The following is a 24,490-nucleotide window of genomic DNA, read 5'->3' as shown; positions in this document are numbered from 1 at the left end:
CGCTCCTCATTCACGAGAAAATGACTGGTCACCGGGATGCCCAGTCACATGCTTTATGCAAATTAAATGAAAATAATTGCAAACAAAACTCCCCCTGGGACTGTTGCTTGTGTGAGGCACTCGTTGTTTCGAGCAAGCCATGGATTGATGCTTGTTGGTGGAGGGGGAGTATAAACTTTACCATTCTGTTTGGGAACCGCCTATAATGTGTGTAGCATGGAAGATATCGCCATCTCTTGGTTGTTATGTTGACAATGAAAGTATGCCACTCAAAATATTATTTATCTCTATTTCAAAACCGAGCTCTGGCACCTCTACAAATCCCTGCTTCCCTCTACGAAGGGCCTATCTATTTACTTTTATGTTGAGTCATCACCCTCTTATTAAAAAGCACTAGCCGGAGAGCGCAGCTGTCATTTGCATCCATTACTATTAATTTATATTGGGTATGACTATGATTGGATCTCTTTTACCATGAATTACAATGTCTAGTCAGTCCTTGATCTTTAAAGGTGCTCTGCATTTATGTTTTGCTGTCTCAGAAAGGGCTAGCGAGATACCATCTTGTTATATCATATTATGATTGTTTTGGGAAAGTGTTGTCATCCGAGATTTATTATTATGGCTCGCTAGTTGATTATGCCATTGATATGAGTAAACATGAGACCTAAGAGTTATTGTGAATATGGTTAGTCATAATCTTTGCTGAAAACTTGAATGCTGGCTTTACATATTTGCAACAACAAGAGCAAACAGAGTTTGTAAAAGTTTTTCTTTATCACTTTCAGTTTATCAACTGAATTGCTTGAGGACAAGCAAAGGTTTAAGCTTGGGGGAGTTGATACGTCTCCGTCGTATCTACTTTTCCAAACACTTTTGCCCTTGTTGTGGACTCTAACTTGCATGATTTGAATGGAACTAACCCGGACTGACGCTGTTTTCAGCAGACTTTCCATGGTGTTATTTATGTGCAGAAACAAAAGTTCTTGGAATGACCTCAAACTCCACGGAACATCTTTTCAGAAAATATCAAAAATACTGGAAGAAAAATCCACGTCAGGGGGGCCACACCCTATCCACGAGGGTGGGGGCGCGCCTGCCCCCCCCCCCCCGAGCGCGCCCCCTACCTCGTGGGCCCCCTGAAGCTCCACCGACCTCAAATCCAACTCCATATATTCACTTTCGGGCCGAAAATAATCAGAGAGAAGGATTCATCGCGTTTTACGATACGGAGCCGCCGCCAAGCCCTAAAACCTCTCGGGAGGGCTGATTTGGAGTCCGTTCGGGGCTCCGGAGAGGGGGATTCGTCGTCGTCGTCATCATCAACCATCCTCCATCACCAATTTCATGATGCTCACCACCGTGCGTGAGTAATTCCATCGTAGGCTTGCTGGACGGTGATGGGTTGGATGAGATCTATCATGTAATCGAGTTAGTTTTGTTAGGGTTTGATCCCTAGTATCCACTATGTTCTGAGATTGATGTTGCTATGACTTTGCTATGCTTAATGATTGTCACTAGGGCCCGAGTGCCATGATTTCAGATCTGAACCTATTATGTTTTCATGAATATATGTGAGTTCTTGATCCTATCTTGCAAGTCTATAGTCACCTACTATGTGTTATGATCCGGCAACCCCGAAGTGACAATAATCGGGACCACTCCCGGTGATGACCATAGTTTGAGGAGTTCATGTATTCACTATGTGTTAATGCTTTGTTCCGGCACTCTATTAAAAGGAGGCCTTAATATCCCTTAGTTTCCATTAGGACCCCGCTGCCACGGGAGGGTAGGACAAAAGATGCCATGCAAGTTCTTTTCCATAAGCACGTATGACTATATTCGGAATACATGCCTACATTACATTGATGAATTGGAGCTAGTTCTTGTCACCCTATGTTATGATTGTTACATGATGAACCGCATCCGGCATAATTCTCCATCACCGATCCAATGCCTACGAGCTTTTCACATATTGTTCTTCGCTTATTTACTTTTCCGTTGCTACTGTTACAATCACTACAAAACCCAAAAATATTACTTTTGCTATTGTTACCGTTACTTCCATATTACTTTGTTACTAAATACTTTGCTGCAGATACTAAGTTATCCAGGTGTGGTTGAATTGACAACTCAATTGCTAATACTTGAAAAATATTCTTTGGCTCCCCTTGTGTCGAATCAATAAATTTGGGTTGAATACTCTACCCTCGAAAACTGTTGCGATCCCCTATACTTGTGGGTTAGCAATACCCTACTCCTGTGTGTGGTGGATTGCCTCGAGGGGCTGAAGATGGACTAGTACAGTGGATGAACAGCCTCAGGAGGTGAGGTTTTCTTGAGCTCGATGAGCTGGTGAGTGTGAGGGTGGTCTGAATGATCTCCGGGCCCTCTCTATGGTGGTGGCTAGGTCCTATTTATAGCGGCCCTGGTCCTCTTCCCAAATGTTAGGCGGGAAGGGATCCCACAACGGCCAAGTTTGAAGGGGGGCAGCTAGTACAAGTTATCCTGACAAAAGTAGTCTTCGCCTGCCAAAGGCTTTGGTGGTGACGCTGCTGTGGACTCCGCGATGACCTCCGTCCTGCCGTCCTGCTGGTCTTGGTCTTGTTGCACCAATATTGAAACCTTTGCCTGATGCCTCGGGACTCCTCACCTGCGCTTGCCTCCTTAGCACCAAAGAGGAAACTGGTACACTACGCCCGCTGGCGCCCGCCTGGCCTTTGGTCGTCATGGCTTACGTCACGCGAACCTCGCGAGGTGTCCCTTGCATAGATATCTCCGCTCCTCGAGAGCCAGCCTAGTGAGCCCACCCCCAAGGAGGCCTTGGCGTCGTCCCCCTCGCGAGGCTTGGCCCCTCGTGAGGGTCTTGCATCATTGCTGCCGAAGGTGGGCCGTACCGGGCCGTTGGTGGAGCCACGCCTCGGGCCACAGGCAGGCAAGTCTGGGCACCCCCGGTCCCAGAATGCCGATAGTAGCCCCCGGGCCCAAGGCGCGCTCGAACTTGGCTTCGAGGCGAAGCCAAAGGGCAAGTGCGGAGCGCCGCGGGCCCCAACCACCTGCGGCCTTGATTGACGCGTGGCGATTGATGGGACATGGGCGCTTCCGCTTCCCCGCGCTGCCTCGGCAACCGTTCGACTTGACGAGACTCTGCTGCATGCATCAGTAAACCATCATTGCGTGTGATCGTGGAAGCCGGCGGTTGGCCTCCTCCTGGCTATAAATGAGGAGCGGGGCGGAGCCCCCGTTGCTCATCTCCTTCTTCACACCGCCTGCTTCTCCTTCTTCTTCCTCGCCTTGCCGCCTTGCTGCCTTCCTATGGCGCCAACGAAGAGGTCCTCGGCCGCGGAGAAGGAGAAGGCTCGCCAGGAGGGTCCGGCTCACCGCTGCCCAAGAGGGGGCGGGGCCGTCCCGTAAGCACACCGCGACCCCTGCTATGGCTCCTCGGGGGCGCGGTCGCACTCCTTCGAGAACCGGCGTCATCCTCGGGGGCCGCAGCGGTGCCTCCTCCCACGGCGAGGGTCGCTCTAGATGGAGCAGCCCTTGCGCCGAGGGGAGGCGTGCCGTGGTCGCCCGGCCTCCTAGGTCGCGCTTCCATTCAGCAAAGGTGCTTCCGGAGTTCGTCGTGTGGTCGGAGAATTCGGCTGGCACCTGGCTCCAGCTTCCGCGCTTCTTTGCCGGCAAACTGCCGGCCAGGGGTCATGGCGGCCTTTGGCTGCAGGCTAACCGTTGTTGTAGTAAGGCATGTGGGTCACGCTCCGTCGCGGGCGACATGGCCCTGGCCCATGGCTGGCAGATGTTCGCCCGCGGCACGGCCTGAGCAGACGGTGTACCCTCCACTTAAAGTATGATGGCGCCGCGACCCTATTCGTGAGGTTGTTTGGGGAAGATGGTCGCCGCGCAGGGTGCTGCCCCGAGGACAGCGGCGACGACGACGAGCTTGGCCTTGACGACGGCCGCGACGACGCCGTGGGCGAGCTCGCTCTTGGCAACGGCTGTGGCTCGTCCAGCGGTGGCAGCTCCTCCTCTAGCGAGAGCTCCAGCAGCGGCGGCTATGACCAGCTGCCGGGCTCGCTTTGAGGACGGTGGCGGGTCGTCCCATCACCGTGCTTCGGTGAAGCGCGTGGAGGGCTCCAGCTGAGTTCAGGGGGGGCGTTGGGAGCCGACCTTCGTGAGCTGCTGCGGTTGTGTGCGCCGCTTTTGCTCGTCCTTTCCTTTCTTCCTGCATTTACAGAAAACAAGATGGGGCCCTGCGAGGGCGTGTAATGAACTGTGATTTTTATGCCGCTATGCTATGTTTATTGTTTCTGTGTTGTGTTGTGACATTCGTGCTCCACGTACACGTAGAGGGATAACTTAGCTTGATGCACCCGGGGTAGTTTTCCTGTCTCGTGAGGGCGCGCCTTCTGGCACCTGGTGAGGTCTCCTTGTTGCTGACTCAGGAGCCGTCGACCTCGAGAGGCGTCACAAAGCTGCAGAATTTGTTAGGACATTCGTTGGGTGCCTTACCCTTCCTTGCGTGAGCCCTCAGGCATGGGCTAGTCATGGGCTAGTGCACCACGTCGCGGTACCCGTGGGGCACGGACTTAGGAGGGTGCGCCAATCACGAGCTCAATCGAGGGCGCCTTGCGAAGATCAAGGGAGCCGAAGCTCTAGAGCGATAGGGCCTTGGCAAGGTGTGTCCGTGGTTTAGGCTAGCCAGCGCACGCACACACCTGCCCAGCCCCCGCGCGAGGCGCACGAGGGAGAGCGTCGGGCAACTGCCGTCCTCCCTGGCGCAAAACAAAGAAGTGAGCGAAGAAGTAGAGGAAAAGGGGACTCAACCAAGCAATCGAGAAACGCCAGAACTCCGAATTTCACTGAAAGGTTGCAAACCAGCTACAGAAAGCAAATGAACAGCCGCGTCCGGCACCTAGTCTAGTCTTCTCACCAGCGCGGAGCTAAGTGCTGCCACTAGGACGTGGGAGGGAGCCCCCGAGGCCCGAGGGCGGCACTCCGGAGACTCCGGGGCGTGTACAGCCCCACTCATTATTACGTGAGAGTGTCACGAGCGGAGACCTTCACAGGCACTGGGTCTTGCTTCATGGGTAGAACTTCCGGAGGTGCTGGATGTTCCAGGCGTTCTGGATGGGGATCCCGTCCTGCGTCTCCAGGCGCGCGGCGCTAGACCTAGAGAAGCGGGCAATCCTAAACGGGCCCTCCCACATGGGTGAGAGCTTATGCAGCCCTTCCCTGGAGAGCACCCGCCTCAAGACGAGATCGCCCACCTCGAGCGTCCTGGAGCGGACGCTGCGGCAGTGGTACCGTCGCAGCGCCGCTGGTATCTTGCCGCTCGGAGCGAGGATTGGCGGCGGCGTTCCTCCCCCAGCACGAGGTCCATCCCCCGCATGGCATCCTGACATGCCTCGTCAAACGCCAAGACCCACGCGGAGCGATGCCTGACCTCGTGAGGGAGAACTGCTTCGGCTCCGTAGACAAGGAAGAACGGAGTCTCGCCTGTTGGCTTGGTGGCGGTGGTGCGGATGGACCACAACATGGACTGGAGCTCGTCGTGCCAGCCCCTGCCGCAGGCCTCGAGCTTCTTCTTGAAGGTCCTTGTCTTGAGGCCTCTCAAGACCTCCGCGTTGGCGCGCTCAGCTTGGCCGTTGCTCCTGGGGTTGCCACTGAGGCGTAGCATATCTGCGTTCCAAGATTAGCACAATATGTTTTGAAGAGATTGGTAGTGAACTACAAGCCGTTGTGGTGATGATGCGATTAGGGACTCCGAAATGGCTCACTAGGCCCTTGATGAACTTGACTGCGGAGCCGGATGGGATGGTGCAGACGGCTTCCACCTCCGCCCACTTGGTGAACTTGTCGATGGCGACGTAGAGGTAGCCCCTGGGCGCTCGAGGGAACGGGCCCAGGATATCCAGCCCCCAGACCGCAAATGGCCACGAGAGTGGGATAGTCTGGAGGCCCTGAGCAGGCTGGTGGATTTGCTTGGCATGGAACTGGCAGGCCTCGCAGGATCTCACCAGCTCGGTTGCGTCGTTGAGTGCTGTGGGCCAGTAGAATCCGCTGCGGAACACCTTGCCCACCAGGGTGCGTGACAACGAGTGATGCCCGCAATCTCCGCCATGTATGTCAGCTAGCAGTTCACATCCCTTCTCCCTGGAGATGCATCACAAGGAAACATCATTCGGTCGTTTTCGGTATAGCTCACCGTCCCAAATGCAGTAGGCCATAGCTTGCCGAGCCACGCGCTTGGCATCCTCCTCTTTCTCCGGCAGGGTTCCCTGTAGTAGGTACGCCTTGAATTCTTCAGTCCAGCACCCCTCCTGGGGTTCGAGCGCGAGGAGCAGGCGCGCTCCTTAGGTCGGGCCGCAGGCGGGAGCTCTTGAGGTTGGTGGCGGGGGAAGTTCCTCCTGAGGCGGCGTAGGCTCCACAGCCGGAGGGGCCGCTGAAGGCTTGAAGAGTCGCTCCTCAAAGACGCCGGGCTCTTGGGGCTGACGCCTTGACGCCCTTTTTGCGATATCGTCGGCTTCCTTGTTCGTGCCGCGGGGCACATGCTGCAGTTCCAGGCCCAAGAACTGCTTCTCCATTTTGCGTACCTTCGCGAGGTATGCCTCCATGTGCTCGTCCTTTGGCTCGTACACCTCGTCGGAAAAGTTGACGAGGAGCTGAGAGTCGCCCTTGATGGTGAGGCGCTTTACCCCCAAGGCCACCGTAGCCTTGAGGCCGGCGATCAATCCTTCGTATTCCGCGATGTTGTTGGAGACCTTCTCGCCCCGCTGGAAGCAGAGCTGCACGACGTAGTAGAGCTTGTCTTGGGTGGGCGAGATGAGCACGGCGCCAGCCCCCGCGCCCTGGTGTGCGAAAGCGCCGTCGAAGTACATGACCCAGCCGTCTGCTGCTTCGCTCCCTGGCGAGAGAGACCGGTCCTCGCCTGCTTCAGGCCCTGGAGCATCAGCCCACTCCGCCACGAAGTCAGCGAGTGCGGCTCCTTTGATGACCCTAGTGGTGCTGAACTCCAGCTGGAACGCCTGCAGCTCGATGTTCCACTCGGTGACCCTCCCCGCAGCATTGGGGCTCCGGAGTACCCTCTCCAGTGGGTAAGCTGAGACGACCTTGATGGGGTGGCCTTGGAAGTAGTGGTGTAGCTTGCGCGAGGCCATGAGGAACGCAAGCAGAAGCTTCTGCGGCATGGGGTAGCGCACCCGCGCATCTCGTAATACCGTGCTGACGAAGTACACCGGGTATTCGACGAGGGCAGAAGTGTTGGTGGAGTCCGAGATCTCCTAAGGCTGTGGCGCTCCCTGAGGCTGGGGAACCTCAGGAGTTCGGTCGCCTATCGGGGCTACCGCAGCCTCGGGAGCGCCGTTTTGTGGAGCCCGGTCATCTGCTGGTGTTGCTGTGGCTTCAGGGGCGCCGTCTTGGTGCTGCATCCTCCCGACCGAGTGCGCGGCGTCGGGCGGCAGGCTCCTGGCCTGGCGCTCCTCCTGGACGGCCACCAGTGTCGCGCTAGCAGAATGAGGCGTGGCGGCCAGGTAAAGCACCAGGGGCTCGAGGGGAAGCGGCGCCACCATCACTGGTGGGCTGGTCAGGTATCTCTCGAGGTATTGAAATGCCATGTCGGCCTCCGGGGTCCACTCGAACGGGCCCTTCTTCTTCATCAGCTTGAAGAACTGGAGGGCGCGCTCCCCCAGCTTGGAGATGAAGCGCCCCAGCGAGGTCACGCAGCCCGCGAGTTTTTGCATTTCCTTGAGAGTCTGCGGCGGGCTCATGTCTTCTATTGCTTTGACCTTCTCCGGGTTCGCCTCGATCCCCCTCTGCAACACAAGGAAACCCAGCAGCTTGCCGGAGGGGTCGCCGAACACACATTTCTCTGGGTTGAGCCACAGGTCCACCTTGCGCAGGCTGGCGAAAGTCTCCTCCAGATCCTGAATGAGGGTCCTTGCCTCCCGAGATTTCACCACAATGTCGTCGACATAGGCCTCAGCGTTCCTCTCGAGCTGTTGGCCTAGAGCGATATGCATCAGCCGCTGGAAGGTCGCCCCAGCGTTACGCAGCCCGAACGGCATGCAGGTGTAGCAGTATACCCCGCACGGGGTTAAGAAAGCCGTCTTCTCTACGTCCTCCACCGCCATCTTGATCTGGTGGTAACCTGAGAAAGCATCTAGGAAACATAGCAGGTCGCACTTGGCGGTGGAGTCGATGATCTGATCAATCCGCGGGAGCGGGAACGGGTCCTGAGGGCAGGCCTTGTTGAGGTTGGTGAAGTCGACACACATGCGTTCCTCCCCGCCCTTCTTGGGCACGACGACGGGGTTCGCCGGCCACTCCGGGTACCGGACTTCGCGGATGACACCCACTGCTTGCAGCTTGCGGGTCTCCTGGACGATGAAGGACTACTTCTCTGTGGACTGTCGTCGCACCTTCTGCTTCATCGGGCGCACATTAGGGCACACCCTCAAGTGGTGCTCGATTACCCCCCTTGGGACCCCCACCAGCTGCTTGGGCTCCCAGGCAAATACCTCCTTATTCGCGCGCAGGAATTTCACCAGTGCCTCTTCTTGGTTCGGGGCGAGGTCGGTGCCTATTGTGAAGGTAGCTCCTGAGGCCCCATCCTCATCGACCGTTACTTGCTTCGTCTTGGCCCGATCTTGTGAGAATAACTGCTTCTTCTTCACTGGCGCAGCCCCCTGAGCCCCAGACACTACTTCATCAGTGGGGCGTGCTACCACCGCGGCCCTGAAGGCGAGCTTGAGGGCCGTCAGGGCCTCCTTGGTGTCTCCCGCCACGGTGAGGACGCCGTTGCTCCCCGGCATCTTCATGAGGCTGTAGGCAGGGTGAGTTGCTGCCATGAACTTAGCCAGGGCTGGGTACCCGAGGATGGCATTGTACGGGAGGCCAATGCGAGTGATGTCGAAGTCGATAAGCTCGGTGCGGTAATTGCCGCGAGTACCAAAGGTGACAGGGAGGCGGATCTGCCCTAGGGGGCTGGTGGAACTGCCGCCAACTCCGAAGAAGGGTTTCGTGTGGCGGAGCCGGCCGTGCGGCACGTGGAGCAACCGAAAGCTTCCACGGAGAGCACGTTGAGGCCAGCCCCGCCGTCGATGAGGGTCTTGGTTACCGCCACGTTGCAGATGGTGGGCGTGCAAAGCATCGGGAGCGCGCCCGAGCCAACGGTGGTCGCCGGATGGTCCCCTGAGTCGAAGGTGAGGTCAGCCTTGGGCACCGCCCATCCTAGAGGGGGTCCCTGCTGCACAGAGGCGGCGCCCCTTTGGCAGAAGAACTGCTTGACGTGGCGATCCGAGGGCGGTGCCTGCGAGCCGCCGAGGATGGCTGCAACAGCAAGGGGCGCTGGTGCTGCCAAACGTGCGACGAACAGACCGCGCAGCTCCTCCCAGGAGGTCACAGAGGATTCCGGCAAGTTGAGCAGCCAGGCGTGCGGCACGCCGACTAGAGCCACGGGAAGCTAGTTGGCCATGACCTTGTCGTCGCCTCCAGCTTCCCGAACGGCCTCCTTGTACACCAGCAGGAAGGTTGCTGGATCCGCCGCGCCATCGTAGCGAGGCGGCATATCCGGCTTGAACTTGTGTGGCCACTGCACCTGTCGTAAGGCGGGGGTGAAGGCCCGGAGGCCCACGGCGCCTCCGGGCGCGCCCGTTGATCCGGCCGGTGGGGCGACGCCTGCCATGAAAGCCGAATGGAGAGACGAAGCGAGCGAAGGGGCGGAACAAGCGGAGAGGCGGAGCTCCGGCGCACCCCTACCTGGCGCGCCAAATGTCGGATTACGGGTTCTGGCAAACCCTTGAGAGGTTCGAACTCTAGGGTGCGCACGAAGAACACTCTCTCCCTTGCTCGCTCGCTCAACGATCCCACGGCCTAGCTCGACGAACCCAAAGAACAGAGAGACACAGGGGTTTATACTGGTTCGGGCCACCTTGCCATGTAATACCCTACTCCAGTGTGTGGTGGATTGCCTCGAGGGATAAAGATGGACTAGTACAGTGGATGAACAGCCTCAGGAGGTGAGGTGTTCTTGAGCTCGATGAGCTGGTGAGTGTGAGGGTGGTCTGAATGATCTCCGGCCCCTCTCTATGGTGGTGGCTAGGTCCTATTTATAGCGGCCTTGGTCCTCATCCCAAATGTTAGGCGAGAAGGGATCCCACAACGGCCAAGTTTGAAGGGGGCAGCTAGTACAAGCTATCCTGACAAAAGTAGTCTTCGCCTGCCAAAGGCTCTGGTGGCAACACTGTTGTGGGCTCCGTGATGACCTCCGTCCTGCCATCCTGCTAGTCTTGATCTTGTTGCACCGATATCGAACCTTTGCCTGATGCCTCGGGACTCCTCGCATGCGCTTGCCTCCTTAGCACCAAAGAGGAAACTGGTACACTACGCCCGCTGGCGCCCGCCTGGCCTTGGTCGCCATGGCTTACATCAGCAAACCTCGTGAGGTGTCCCTTGCATAGATATCTCCGCTCCTCGGGAGCCAGCCTAGTGAGGCCACCCCCAAGGAGGCCTTGGCGTCGTCCCCCTCGTGAGGGTCTTGCATCGTTGCTGCTGAAGCTGGGCCGTACCGGGCCGTTGGTGGAGCCACGCCTCGGGCCGCAGGCAGGCAAGTCTGGGCAACCCGGGTCCCAAAACGCCGACACGATTAGCTTTGGATGGTGAAGCGCTGCCGGATCGCGAAGATCGTACGCTTGCAACTAAGTAGAGAGGTCGTGCTTTTGGTCTTCCGTTCGAGAGATCATTCGAGGGCGGTTCGTCGGGTCGTCATCAACGGTTCGAGGGACTCCAGGTACGACCAACACCGACTCATCTTCTTCCGCTGCAACTCCGGAGTCGGTAACAATCGTCGATCCAAACCCTATATGCATCTTCATATTGTTCCTCGATGATCATAGGGCGATTCTTTTTGTTTTCTACTATTTTTTCAAAAAAAATCCTTTATGTGGTATTATTCCTCGTCCGAAGAGGTGTTGGGAAACGTAGTAGAAAACAAAAAAATGGCCTACGAATGAAGTTCATAGGATCACTATGATGATGCATAGGAGTTAGATCAGATCGTTACCAACTCGAATATTGTAGGAAAAATTCCTTTGATACTCTTTGGTTTGTACTAATGGATTCCTATTCCTATGTAGGATAGGAACCAATTCTTCACATTTCAAAGGGGGGAAATCAGCCTAGACTCAATGGGAAGGGGAAGTTAGGGCGTGTTTGGTTGCCTGCATACAGCCCAATCAGGCCCGTGCGGTACGAAAATTAGATGTTTGGTAGACTGCATTTACTGTTCGGCCTACAAAGCACGAACCTTAAAGCACTCCCAAGCCAGGCCCGCTAGGAATGGCCGAATCGGCAGTTTTTCCATAGCCATGCCAATGGGATGCAACTCTAGGCACATGGGCGGCGCTGGCTGCACGTGAGGAGCCAGACTCGAGACGTCGCGTTGTTTCCTGAAATGTCAACATAATTACCCCCACCTTCCCTCGCCGCTCTCTCTCCCCTCTCCCCAGTCTCACACCGACAGCGGCGATCAACAAAGCGAAGAACTGCAAGGCTCGCACCAACGGCAATCACCGGCTTCACCACCTCACTGACAAGTGTTCGATGACAATGGTGGTAAGCCCTCTGCTTCACCTCCTCACTCTCGATTTCCATATTTAATTCGCATATTTGATTCGATTTTCACATTTGATTCGCGTGGTAGGGGTTCGATTGAATGTGGGGGTTCGAAAGTGGATTTACCAAAACATCTACATTTAGGTAGTACCGATGAATATTAGGGTTTGAACGGGAATTGAGTATAAGGGTTTGGGAGTAAATCAAGCTTACGCTACACCTAGCCACGGTGACCTTGGAGGCGCTTGGAGCGTCGGAGGCCCTTGGCCATGTAGTCGGTCACCCCGCCTTAACCGCATCATCCACCACCCCTCATCCTCGTTGTTGTCCAGAACAATGGGCATAGTACAGTCGCTAGCCTCTGGTGCCCTGACCATGAGCCCCCCTGCTTCATCGTCCTCCTCTGGCTCCAGAATGATGGTGGCTGGTCTTGAGGAGCCCTAACAAGCCCGTACCTGGCCCATATTCCTCTCTGACCAGCATAGTCGGACTCGGTATGATCCATCGCCCAACGTAGTATGTCCATTTCCATAGCGCCTTTGACTGGGTCAGGTATCATCGTCTTCAACTCCTCCTTCGTCGCCTTCAACACCACTTCGTCTGCCTCTATATGCATGTCCTCGATGCTGGTGAACTGAGAGCACACCTCCATGGTCTTGGTGGACTTGGTTTGGTCATAGAGCGAGCAACCAAGGAAGAAATCCCTTCATCCAATGCCGTTGGGGAAGGGGTTGAGGATGGGATTCATGGTGATGGAGAGGTGGTGAGACAGAGATGTGGAAGAGGATAGAAAATAGAGAGTGACAGTGAAAGTGCAGTGGTGGATAAATAGGGGCTTTGGACAAGTTGGGTGGGATGAATGAATGTTGATCATCCTTTGAACTTCGTGATGTTCATAATGCATATCAACAAGGCTACCTCGAAGAACTCCAAGAGCAAGGAGGTGGTGTCCGCCGAAGACAAGGGCAAGGATGTGGTGCTGGCGAAGACAAGGGCAAGGATGTGGTGACGGTGAAGACAAGGGCAAGGACGTGGTGGAGCCCCCAATAGATTTAGATGGAATTTATAAGTCGCCAGAAGGGAAGATTTTTTTTATTGTAGAGAAATTGCTGCTTCACGCTGTCATAGGCTTTCCGAAGCGGCAAGCGGATGAGGAACTACGACCATTGCCATGAGGAGGCAGGACCAACCCACTTCTGCAAGGTCATCCTTTCACCGAAGCTGGAGTGTCTGCCGATGCCCGTGGACTTCACCAAGCACTTCCCCGTCATCCCTCAGGAGTTCAAGGTCAAAACCAACACCTGCTGCGCTTGGAGGGTGACGGTCCGGGTGATCAATAGCAGCGTCACCCTTGATCAGAGTTGGGCCCCCTTCGCCTTTGTTCACCGATCAGGATCGACTACCTAGTCACGTTCAAGTTCCTGAGTCCCGACACCCTAAAGGTGATCGTCTTCAGCGACGACAGCATTGTGGTGGTGACGAAGTGAAAGAAGCACGACGATGCCTTTGCCATGAATGCCTAGAAAGTTCTCTCTTGCCTGGATTTGCTTCTGTTTAGGTCGAGCGGTTTGTTTAAGTTGTTTATTTATGTCTTGTTTGTTAATAACTGCTTTTTTAAGATTGGTTGTTTATGATTGGTATCATCATATTATGCTAATTTACGTCCTCATTGTCAGTGTGCTCATAACCTCACCACCTCCATCAAGAGGTTGCCAAACAACATGCGTTGCATCTAACCAAACAACCTGACTTGCATTTCTACCTAAACAAGCCCATAACCAAATGCAAGCAATCAAACGATGTGTAGATGATGGTTTTTAGGCTGCATTCGCTCAACCCGGCCCAACTGAGACAAGTACGCAAAGTGGCAAAAAAACAATGTAGGCAACCAAACATGCCCTTAAAAGCAGCATGGACCCAATGGGAAGGGAAAATTCCTAGCCTATGAATCAAATGACATCTATTTTCCTATAAGAATTGAGATACATGTCACCTCAGTTTCTGTAGTTTTCCTATTCCATGGTATTCCTACCCTGTGAACCAAATGATGCCTTGGAGATTTAATGTAGCAGTCAAAAAAATAAGGACCCGGAACTGATTGAAAAAAGAAATGGATACAAATAAGTTGCATCCATTTGAGATCCAGGAATGTCGCAAGATTGTACAAATTCAGTTCCAACAAGAATGAGAATTATCGCAACCTGTGTCTTCAACATTGATTGAAGCAACCAAGGAATAACCAAGAGCAAGCCAAATTTATTGCATCCCAAAAAAATGCTTCCAGAAGTTGCTCAAGGTGCTATTATAATAGCTTGCAAGGAAAACACTGACAATATGGTAGTGAGCTAATGGTTCCTTTTATTTAGAATGTGTCCTCTTATTACAGATTAACTTTGTATTTCATTCCTCATTTAGTTCACGTTACATTCTTCAGGAAGGTGACTAGATAGAAATTCTTGCAACGCATCGAATTTTTTGCTAGAGAACGTATCATGTGCACCCGGGCGACTCGTGCACCAGGTGCTCTAGTGGAACATGAGCCCTTGGATTAAAAACAGAGGGACATGATGCGGTGCAAGGTAGCTACTGGTGCATTTTACAGAACAGACCCTTAAGTCTAACTAAATCAAGTGAATCTACATCCCAAACCCAGTTTGTCCATCCCCTCTCCTGTAGCACTGCTTGAGATCGAGCGAATCTGTTTCTTTCTTTCTTTCCTTTTGCAAGGGATGCTTTAGCTTATTGTTGACCAACAAATCTGCGATCTGGCTATTCCGTGGAAAAAATGATAACTCCCATATCTGCTTACTTATATGACCGAATTAAGAGGAGCTTTGTATGACAGTGTTAATAACTACATATCAAGTGTCATAATGACTGGAGAAGCTGCACCAAAGTGGCTACATCCAGGCTACACTTGGCTCAAGGAAGATGAATCAAATCAAGATACACACCGTAAAAATCCTGAAAATTTGACTGTATCATATTTCAATTTCCGTACACCACTGACAGAGGGATTCAAACCTTGTGCACATGTATATGATATAATATACGAGTATTCACAAAGATAGTTTTGTTGTACAGAATTCTTGAACAGAAGGCTCACTGTGCTCTATTATCAACCAGTTTACTACAAGAGATATATTATGTTTCAGATGCCAACATATCCTGACTTAAGCAATAGCTTGAGCAACATGCAGCTCCCATCGCCATCTGACGGAATATCTTGGCGGGCTGAAAGAGACAAAGTGGATGCTGCGCTTAAGATGTGTGTACCTGATCATGGCTCTTACTCCTACAATCATTGGTGAGTGTTGATTACAAAAAAGTTGTTCTTACTTGCTGCCATTAAAAAAAAGGCACACCTCTTGCTTTCATTTTATTAGAATGAAACTTGAAAGTGTGATTTCTCGTATGCGTGCACAGGAGCAAGCGTCGGACTTAGTACAGAAACAGATGAACAAAAAAAAAAGCAACAATAGCCACAAGTCGGCCAGAATACAAGCTGAATCAACAGCCAGATAAATGTCAGCAAGTAGGATTGCTTGAAGATCAAACATGAGCGGACTTGCTTGAAGATCAAACATGAGCGGACATCGGAAATCGCAGCACGGTTTCTTCTGGCTGTGTTCTATAACATCATTAGCACTGACGCAGGGAACTCGAACTAGCTTGCACGGCCTATTCAGAATCACCCAATCAAAGCAAAGTGTATATCTACAATTAAAATTCACACCTACTACAGTTACATGTATCAAGAATTTGTGAGATGACTCGAGGGACGTACGCTAGATCAATATTGTTGATTTTAAAGCATTGTTAGAATGTGGATTGCAATAAGTAAAAAATCATGAATAAGAATAACTAGTACAGATTTCAGAAAGGTAAACTAGACATCAAAGTGGAGTTTCAATTTAAGAATCAACAAACTGAATCAATCAAAAGAACAGAAGGGAGCAAAGCAAAGAGAAGAAGACGATCGGATCTTAGAAGGTCTGCACGCGCAGTTGAATGACTTTACAAGGTCCATTGTGTGAAACGTACCATATGCCACCTTATACTAACATCGTCCGTCTGTTCCCATAAAGTGGCCCAAAAATGGCCGGCGCATTCGTGGCACCAATTCAGCTGGCGCACAGGATACGTTCTCTTATTTGCCATATCGATCACCATGACAATGCCAAGAATGGTAGGAACGGCGCAGCAAAGCGCGCCTTTGCTTCTAGTTGCAACGAAAGCTGTACCAAGAAAAGCATCAATCAGGTGAACCTTGACATTCTTCTCAATCGTTTGAGGCCATGCCACAGCTAGCACGTGCAAATGAACATCTTTGCGCAAACCGTCTTGTCATAATGTAGTTCAGCCAAACAGCCAAACATGAACAGGATACCTCAATTTCAGCAAAATAGTACTAGTTGCATCAAGTCTCGCCAAACATGGTAGATATAGCAAACATTCTAATGGTGAAAAAGGGCAGGTCTTTTGCTTGTGGCCAGATTTGAACAAGAAAACACGAATCCAGCCAGCATTTATCAGCACCAGAAAAACATAGCCAAGAAACTTCTTAAGTGCATAATTAAACAGAGGTAGTGATGACAACAGTATGAGCACTAGAACCAAGACCGACTTCCATTGCCCCCAACAATGCACAGACTGTTGTTTTCATTCACCTCACTGTCCGTCTCCAGATTCTTTTGGAACTGGGGCTTCCTTAATCTCATCAACGTCATCCTCCTGCGAAGTTGGATAAAAACACCGGATAGCATGAGAAACATGAAGACAAAAAGGAAGACTGTTAAAACAGATCTGAGGAAACTCACATTGGTGTCGGATGTCCATAGAGTCAAATTGTCACGCAGGAGCTGCATGATTAAAGTGCTGTCCTTGTAGGATTCCTCGCCTAAGCTGTCCAGCTCTGATATAGCCTCATCAAAGGCCTGTAATATCCAGGAAAGATCATTTGAGCAAATTCATATCACAGGCACATCAAAAGCAGAACTGAAACAGTATTAAATTACATGGACAAGTACAATTAACACATTTTAAGTCTATATTTCTGATTGGCCATGTGATTCTTAGTCTACATTCTTATTGAGAAACCACTACAAATTTCGCAGTTCACACTATCATGGTAGACATCGGGATAAATCACTTTACCTACAACATCAAAATATAATTCAGCAGAGCATGAGAGACTAATTACATGGACAAGTATAATTTATGTATTTTAAATCTATGTTTCTGACAGGCCATGTGAATCTTAGTCTACATGCACACTGAGAAACCACTAAAAGTTTCACAGTTCACTCAATATCATGGTAGATATAGGGATAAATCACTTTACCTAAAACATCAAGATATAATTCAGCAGACTATGAGGGATTAAAGTATTTAATGCAAAGTAGACAGCACAGATTTTTTTTTAATGATCAAATAATCGACTATATAGAATACAAGCAATTATAAGAAAGTTCTTCAACACTACTTCCTAAAGATGACATACTTCTAATACTAATAACTTGAAGTACATATATGCATACAGCACAAGCATGGACAGAAATGTTGCCAGCAGACAAACAACTCTTCACAAATACTATATTGACAATGTTAAAGAGTGCTTGCAAGATATGCCAGGGGATGCAGGTAGTGCAGTTTAGTGGTCATCACAAAACATAATTCCATAATAGCATGCTAGTATGTATTCCTTGTATCATGTAAGATTGAGCAGTTCAGAGGTTAGCATAAAAAATGAACAAAATCCTAGCATAGTAACTTCCATGATGACGACAAATTGGAAAAAATTGTGCGAGTTGTACGAAAGCTTTATCAACTTTGCCCGCACAAGCATAGATGCTAGAAGTGGATTGATTTCCTGCAGCTTCATTTTCTAAGGGGGTTGCCGCAGAACCTATCCACAAACATGTTAGCTCGCAATCTGCCTCTAGTAAATCAGACAAGAGGTAGTACATTGCCCCAGTTGGCCATGGATATAATCACGACAACTGACACCGACTGGAATCAAACACTGGGTTGACAATCGTGATAACTGAAACAAATGGAGAAGAAAGGAGAAGCAGCAAACTTGTTTCGCAAGGTTGCAGGCGCGGTCAGGGGAGTTCAAGATCTCATAGTAGAACACAGAAAAGTTGAGTGCAAGCCCAAGCCTGATGGGGTGGGTTGGAGCCAAATCTGCTAGGGCGATATCCTGCAAACAATTCGCAGAACTCAGCCCGAAGGATCTACTGGTCATATCTATATGTACACATAAAAATTGCCTTATCAGTAACCTGAGCAGCTTTGTACGCGTTCATGGTGCTCTCGGCGGCTTCCTTCCTCTCCTCACCGGACTTAAACTCTGCAAGGTACCTGCATAAATATCACAAAGGAGAAATCAGATGTCGATCGCTGGGCAACAGAAGCTCATGTCTCCCAGTCACCGCATTGTGTGATCATATACAATCACATATTAAACTGAAACCAATAGAATGACCACCTTGAAAGTTATAAGCTAACGACTACCTCCGCTAGCAATAACAAATATCACAATTATTCTTCTTCTCTTTTTTACTTTCCATCACCATTGAAAAAATAAACTACGATATCCATATATAAATACCACAAATTAACTTTACCAACAAACCACCAGAAATTAAACTCGCATCCGCATATCTCATACAAGAGATTAGTAAACCTATATATCCATAAATCATACAGAAAGGCCGCAACTCAAATCCTGGCCTACACAGCACCAAAGCCTCATAATTTTCTAAACTACTGTAGAAAATAAATCAAAGAACTATATCATATCACATCCCGTTACTTCGTACACACAGATCACGTCTTCCTTCCATCAAAAGAAGGGCGCCGGCATAAAAAAATAGTAGTATCACATCTTGACGTCATGGATTTGAAATATCTGTGTCGCAAATAAGGAGGCGACAGCTACCTGTGGTAGTCGCCCTTCATCTTGAGATAGAAGACTTTGGACTCGGCAGCTCCGGCGGATGGCACGAGGTGGGAATCAAGCAGGGCGAGGATGCCGTTGCAGATCTTTGCGAGCTCGGCCTCGATCTTGCTGCGGTAGGAGCGGATGGTGGCGGCGTGCGCGTCGTTGCCCCGACCTTCCTCCTTCTGCTCGATGGAGGAGATGATCCTCCAGGACGCGCGCCGGGCCCCGATGACATTCTTGTAAGCCACAGAGAGCAGGTTGCGCTCCTCAACGGATAGCTCCTCCCCGGGCCCTGCCCCGCCGGTGGCCTTCGCGACGCGCTCCATGAACTCCACCATCTCCTCGTAGCGCTCGGCCTGCTCCGCAAGCTTGGCCATGTAGACGCTCTCGTCTCGCGTCGGCTCTGCCGGTGACATGGTTGCTCGCTCGCTTGTGCAAGGGCGTGTGGCAACGGAGTTGGTGGGTGGAGCAGCGGATCCGGGAGCGTAGGAGGTAATACGCGTTTGTGGGGAGGTGCGGGGTGGAGGTGGAGGGGGGTGGGGATGGGCCGATGGGGATTTGAGGAGGTCCCCGGGGCGGGGCGGGGCGGGCGTGTCAGCGAGCGGAGAGCCACGTAGCGGTCAAAGGGGAGCGCCCGCGCGGAGCGCTGCGTGGAGGGCGTGAGCATCTCCCGCAGCATCCCTCTTAAAAAGAAAAAAACTATACGAGAAATTTTTGTCTGCTGTTATTAAACAACCAAACATATTCATAGCTAACAGCAGGGAAAACAAAGAAAACTATTCGCCGAAATAACTGGAAGAAACCATTGTTTGGTTTCCAAATCCTTAACATGGATACGTCTTTCTCTGATGATGATAACCGTGGTTCTTGTGGAGCTGTCATTCGTGATCATACGGGAAGCTTTATTGCAGCAGCCGTTGCTCGAATGAAACATATAACTGACGTGGTTACTGCTGAATCAGAAGCGCTGCGTCAAGGACTTATGCTCCTTCAGAGTCAGGGATGTGAGAAGATTGTGGTTCAAACTGATAATGTGACTATTGTTGATGCACTGAATAGAAACGAGGGTTACTCGTTGGTGACTGCACCGATCCTCAATGAATGTTGAAGTCTACTTGCCAATTTCGGAAAGGTCCTTATTGAATATTGTAATAGGGAGTCGAACATGGTTGCCCATGAACTAGCTAGTTTTGGGAGGTCTAATCCACCAATGTTGTGGTCGGATACACCTCCACGTTTTATTTTATCTTTATTAGCAGACGATGTAAGTGTGATTTAAGTTAATAAAGCTAGTCATGAAGGCCTTTCCCTAAAAAACAGCAATTCCAACACGCGGACCCAAACAGACGACACTTTTATCTGTTTGGGTCGGCCCGATGGACACACATATTCGCTTTCGCGTTTGGTCGACGCTTGCATCCAACGCTGGTCCGACCCATTTTTTAGGTCGCGCGGAAAAATAGAACACAAATATTTTGAAAATAGAAAGACATTAATTAAATATTAATGTCGGCCACAAAGGCTGGCGAGAGTCCACGCGTCTGTATTTACATTAACTAAACATTAAATAAATTTAAAACTATGAGGAGGCGCACTGTCCTAGGCGTCCTTGTCGTCGTCGTCGTCGGGGCCGGTGAGGTCCATGATTCGTGCCAGCCCAAGGGAACGCCATTGACCAGGCTCAAGGGACGTCGTCCGCTGCGGGTTGTACCACCGCCGCCGTCGGCTGGGCTGGCCCAATGGCGGCAACGCGCGCCTCCTCATTCGCCTCGCGCTGCTCCTCCTCCGCGTCGCGCTCGAGCATCTTGAGGTACTCGCCCTCGCGGCACTCCTCGGCCAGTCGTTGCTGTCGCCACTTGATGAGGACATGACTACCATGAATACGAAAAAAAATAATGCATGCATGCATATTTGTGAGGTGGTTTCTAATGCAAACTATGTAATAATTCATTTATGTTATCGAGGACAAAAATACTTCACATACTTTTGTGCCATGTCTAATTGCAGGTGTATGGGACATTTGTATAATCCACATATGAAGATAAGGGAAAAGGAGAAGTTTGAGTGCTCTTCAGAAAGTCCTCTCACGTCATTTTTGGGCCAAGAGAAGATAAAGTCTAAGTCTCATACGTTCTGGACTCAGATTCGGACTGCACAGACAAACCTGACTCAAAACGTCAAGATCTTTTTCATTCGGACTTTGAATTGGGTGATTCTTCTTTTGCTGGAAAGTAGATTTCGTTCTCTTTCCAACCCAATTGGATTCACCTTCATATTCGTCCGGAACATTGAGATATTCAAGAAATAATCTGACGCTGCAGCAGAATCCGGGTCGAATTACAAGTCCAAAGGTGTTGCATCACCTCCACTTCGGCCCATGGGCCTCGTACGAATTAGGGTTAGTTTTAGGCTGCCTTAGGACGTCCTCCCACCTCCTTAGGCGCCATCCCTTGCTCCTTTATAAGTAGATCAATCTAGTAGCTTTTTCTTTGGGACTTGTTTAGTTAAAAGTTAGCCATTGCAACTTCCTGTACTTCATTTGTGTCCAACGACCAGACCAAAACCGCTTCCGGATCCCCACTTTGTCAATACTTCATATATATTCGCAATATTCAGATTGCTTATCTTATTCTGGCTTGTTCTTCGATTGCTTGCAGGAATAGACCTTTGTGGTCAGGCTGATCGTGCTCCGGCGTGGTCAATAATCTCTTGGAGTTGGTCTATTGATTGCTAAGGCGCAACGTCGTTGCACGTTTGTAGTCGGATCGTCAAAGTCGACTCCAACAAATCCATAGTTATCATCTCATCGAAAGATCGGGACACCCCGGCCTCTATCAAGTGGTATCAGTTTTCAGGTTGCTCGGTGAGAATTTTTAGTTATCCCCAGATTGATTTTTTTTCATACTGTCCAAGAAAACGACATGAAAAAGTTAGATCCGTTCAAAAAAGTTAGATCCGTTCATACTTTGTCCAAGCCAGTCTGAGCCTTTGCAATTTTCTTTTCATTGCTTGCATAGTTCAATAATCGGTTGCATCGTTGTGTCGAGTTGCTGGTCTTAGTGTCTAGTTCGTTTAGAGTTTCGAGTTCTATTCACATTAGTCATGCGGCCGCTGCATCGTTATTTGTTCCACTGTCCACCACCCCATCCATCAATTTCCATCACGTGCTACCCACCGTTCATTGTCATAATCATAGTTGAGGTCGTTCACATCTTCGCTTGATCCAATCTGCATCTTATCTAGCTTGTTTTGGAAAGAGGGAGAGAGAGGAAAAAAGTTAGAGAAAAAAAAGAGAAAGGAAAAGAAAAAAGTGTGAGAAAAAAAAGAAGAAAAAGAAACAAAATTCGGATCTATCCTCCAGGACGCGCGCCGGGCGCCGATAAAATTCTTGTAAGCCATAGAGAGCAGGTTGCGCTCCTCAACGGATAGCTCCTCCCCAGGCCCTACCCCGTCGGTGGCCTTTGCGACGCGCTCCATGAACTCCACCATCTCCTTGTAGCGCTCGGCCTCCTTCGCAAGCTTGGCCATGTAGACGCTCTTGTCTCGCGTCGGCTTTGCCAGCGACATGGTTGCTCGCTCGCTTGTGCAAGGGCGTGGGGCAACGTAGTTGGGGGTGGAGCAGCGGATCCGGGGCGTAGGAAGCAATACGCGTTTGTGGGGAGGTGCGGGGTGGAGGGGATGGGGATGGGCTGATGGGGATTGAGGAGGTCCCCGGGGCGGGGCGGGGCGAGCGTGTCAGCGAGCGGAGAGCCACTTAGCGGTCGAAGGGGAGCGCCCGCGCGGAGCGGTCTGCCTGGGAGGGCGTGAGCATCTCCAACAACATCCCTCTTAAAAAATCAAGTATATGAGAAAATTCTGTCTACTATTATTAAACAAACAAACATATTCATAGCTAAGAGCAATTCCAACACGGCGACCCAAACAGACGATGCTTTTGTCCTTTTTTGTCTGTTTTGGTCGGCCCGTTGGACACTCATATCCGCTTTCGCATTTGGTCGGCGCTTGCGTCCAACGCTGGCCCGACCCATTTTTTAGGTCGCGCAGAAAAAATAGAACATAAATATTTTGAAAATAGAAAGACAATAATTAAACATTAATGACGGCCACAAAGTCCGGCGAGAGTCCACACATCCACATTTACATTAACTAAAACATTAAATAAATTTAGAACTATGAGGAGGCGCGTTGCCCTAGGCGTCCTCATCGTCGTTGGGGTCGGTGAGGTGGATGAGCATCGGCGTCGGGCCAGCCCAAGGGAACGTCGTTGACCAGGCTCGAGCGACGTCGTCCGCCGCGGGCTGTACCGCCGCCGCCGGCGGCTGGGCTAGCCCAATGCCGGCAACGCGCACCTCCTCCCCTGCCTCACGCTGCTCCTCCTCTGCGTCGCGCTCGAGCATCTCAAAGTACTCGCCCTCGCGGCGCTCCTCAGCTAGTCGTTGCTGCCTCCACTTGATGAGGACATGACTACCTTGGATAGGACCAAAAATATTGCATGCAGGCATATTTGTGAGGTGATTTCTAATGCAAACTATGCAATAATCTATTTATGTTATCCAGGACAAAAATACTTCACATACTTTTGTGCCATGTATAATTGCAGGTGTATAAGTTTGGGTGCTGTTCAGAAAGTCCTCTCACGTCTTTTTGGGCCAAGAGTGATGCGGAGCATCCTATGGACATCACCATGTCAAGAGTTCGTTTGGCAAGTGACACGTGCGACATCTACTTCACATACACAAAGGTGAATCATCTCCTTTACACGTGCTCACTTGACCCCTTCGAGGATGGTATACTACTTGACACTCCACTCGTGTGCATGCACGAGAGAAGCATGGAAGCGACGATGGAAGAAGAAGACGGAGATAGCTCCCAGGACCCGGACATCCGGCCAAGACCCCGGACATCCGGCCCCTGGAACCTCACCCACAGCAGCCGCCAAGTACCATCAGCGGCCGGACATCCGGCGCCTCGCCAAAGCCCGGACATCCGGCCCTTCCCCCGGAAATCCGGCATCGACAACAGAAGCCACCCGAAGTTTGGCCACTTCAGCCCGGACATCCGGCCCGAGCCCCGGACATCCGGCGCCTCGCGAAGCCCCGGACATCCGGCGCCTGCCTGCGCGTAGCCACGGGCCAGAGGCCCATGTATCTCTCTTTCCCACTTACCCCTTCGTGGCTTAGACTATATATACTACTCCCCCTCCTCCTAGTTAGGTTAGCAAAGGATTAGCTCATTTAGAGATAGAGCTTTGCTCATCCATATCGGATCTACTCCACGAGAGAGACCGCGGCCCCTCTACAGAGACGATCCACCTTGGATTCAAGACCTCCTCACGGAGAAGACCCCCATCAAGACCTCCTCACGGAGAAGAACCGGTTACCCTTTTGTATCGTCCTTTGTTGGATTTGGATCTTGTATCTCACCTTTGTGTTCATCGATCTAGCGCATGCGTGATCTATTCTTGTTGGTTGAGTGATTCTCTCGTGTTCCCTTTTGTGTTTCCCCTCGTTTTCCCCTCGTGTTCTTCGTGTTCCTCGTTGGGATCCGCTCCTTTCGTGAAAGATCGGCCATCTAGGGTTCCGCCCTACATCATCTTGGATCAGAGCTTAGGTTTATCACGAATTTGGAGCCTCCCCGTTGTGTTTTCTAGCCTATTTTTGTTGATTTTGTCCCAAATTCGAAAATCCCCACCAAAAAATAGCCCCAATTTTTTTTTTGTGATTTGTTGGTGTGATGAAGTTTTGTTGGATTTGATCCGCGGATTTCGTGTGTTGCAGGTAGATCTAGCTTTTCCCCATCTTTTCCCCAATCTCCATCCACAAATCTTTCAAATTTTGCCCCGGATTTGACCTCTCCACCCGGTGTTCATCCACGGATCCCGAGCCCGGACATCCGGCCCGACTAGCCCGGACATCCGGCCCGGCCCGGACATCT

At 51.1% G+C, this 24,490-nt stretch overlaps 1 protein-coding gene across 1 annotated transcript; it reads right to left on the bottom strand.

The window, feature by feature from the left end:
* Positions 1 to 15,951: 15,951 nt before the first annotated feature.
* Positions 15,952 to 19,091, bottom strand: LOC123097291 (14-3-3-like protein GF14-D). The gene is made up of 5 exons (XM_044518993.1): positions 18,554 to 19,091; positions 17,895 to 17,973; positions 17,690 to 17,812; positions 16,428 to 16,544; positions 15,952 to 16,341 (listed from the first exon to the last, which is right to left on the bottom strand). Exons 1-5 carry the CDS (start codon positions 18,970 to 18,972, stop codon positions 16,279 to 16,281), a joined length of 801 nt encoding a protein of 266 aa, XP_044374928.1. The 5' UTR covers positions 18,973 to 19,091; the 3' UTR covers positions 15,952 to 16,278.
* Positions 19,092 to 24,490: the final 5,399 nt, after the last annotated feature.

The sequence above is a fragment of the Triticum aestivum genome, chromosome 4D (assembly GCF_018294505.1).
Source record: "Triticum aestivum cultivar Chinese Spring chromosome 4D, IWGSC CS RefSeq v2.1, whole genome shotgun sequence".
Classification (NCBI taxonomy): domain Eukaryota; kingdom Viridiplantae; phylum Streptophyta; class Magnoliopsida; order Poales; family Poaceae; genus Triticum; species Triticum aestivum.
This window is presented reverse-complemented; position numbering and strand designations above follow the sequence as displayed.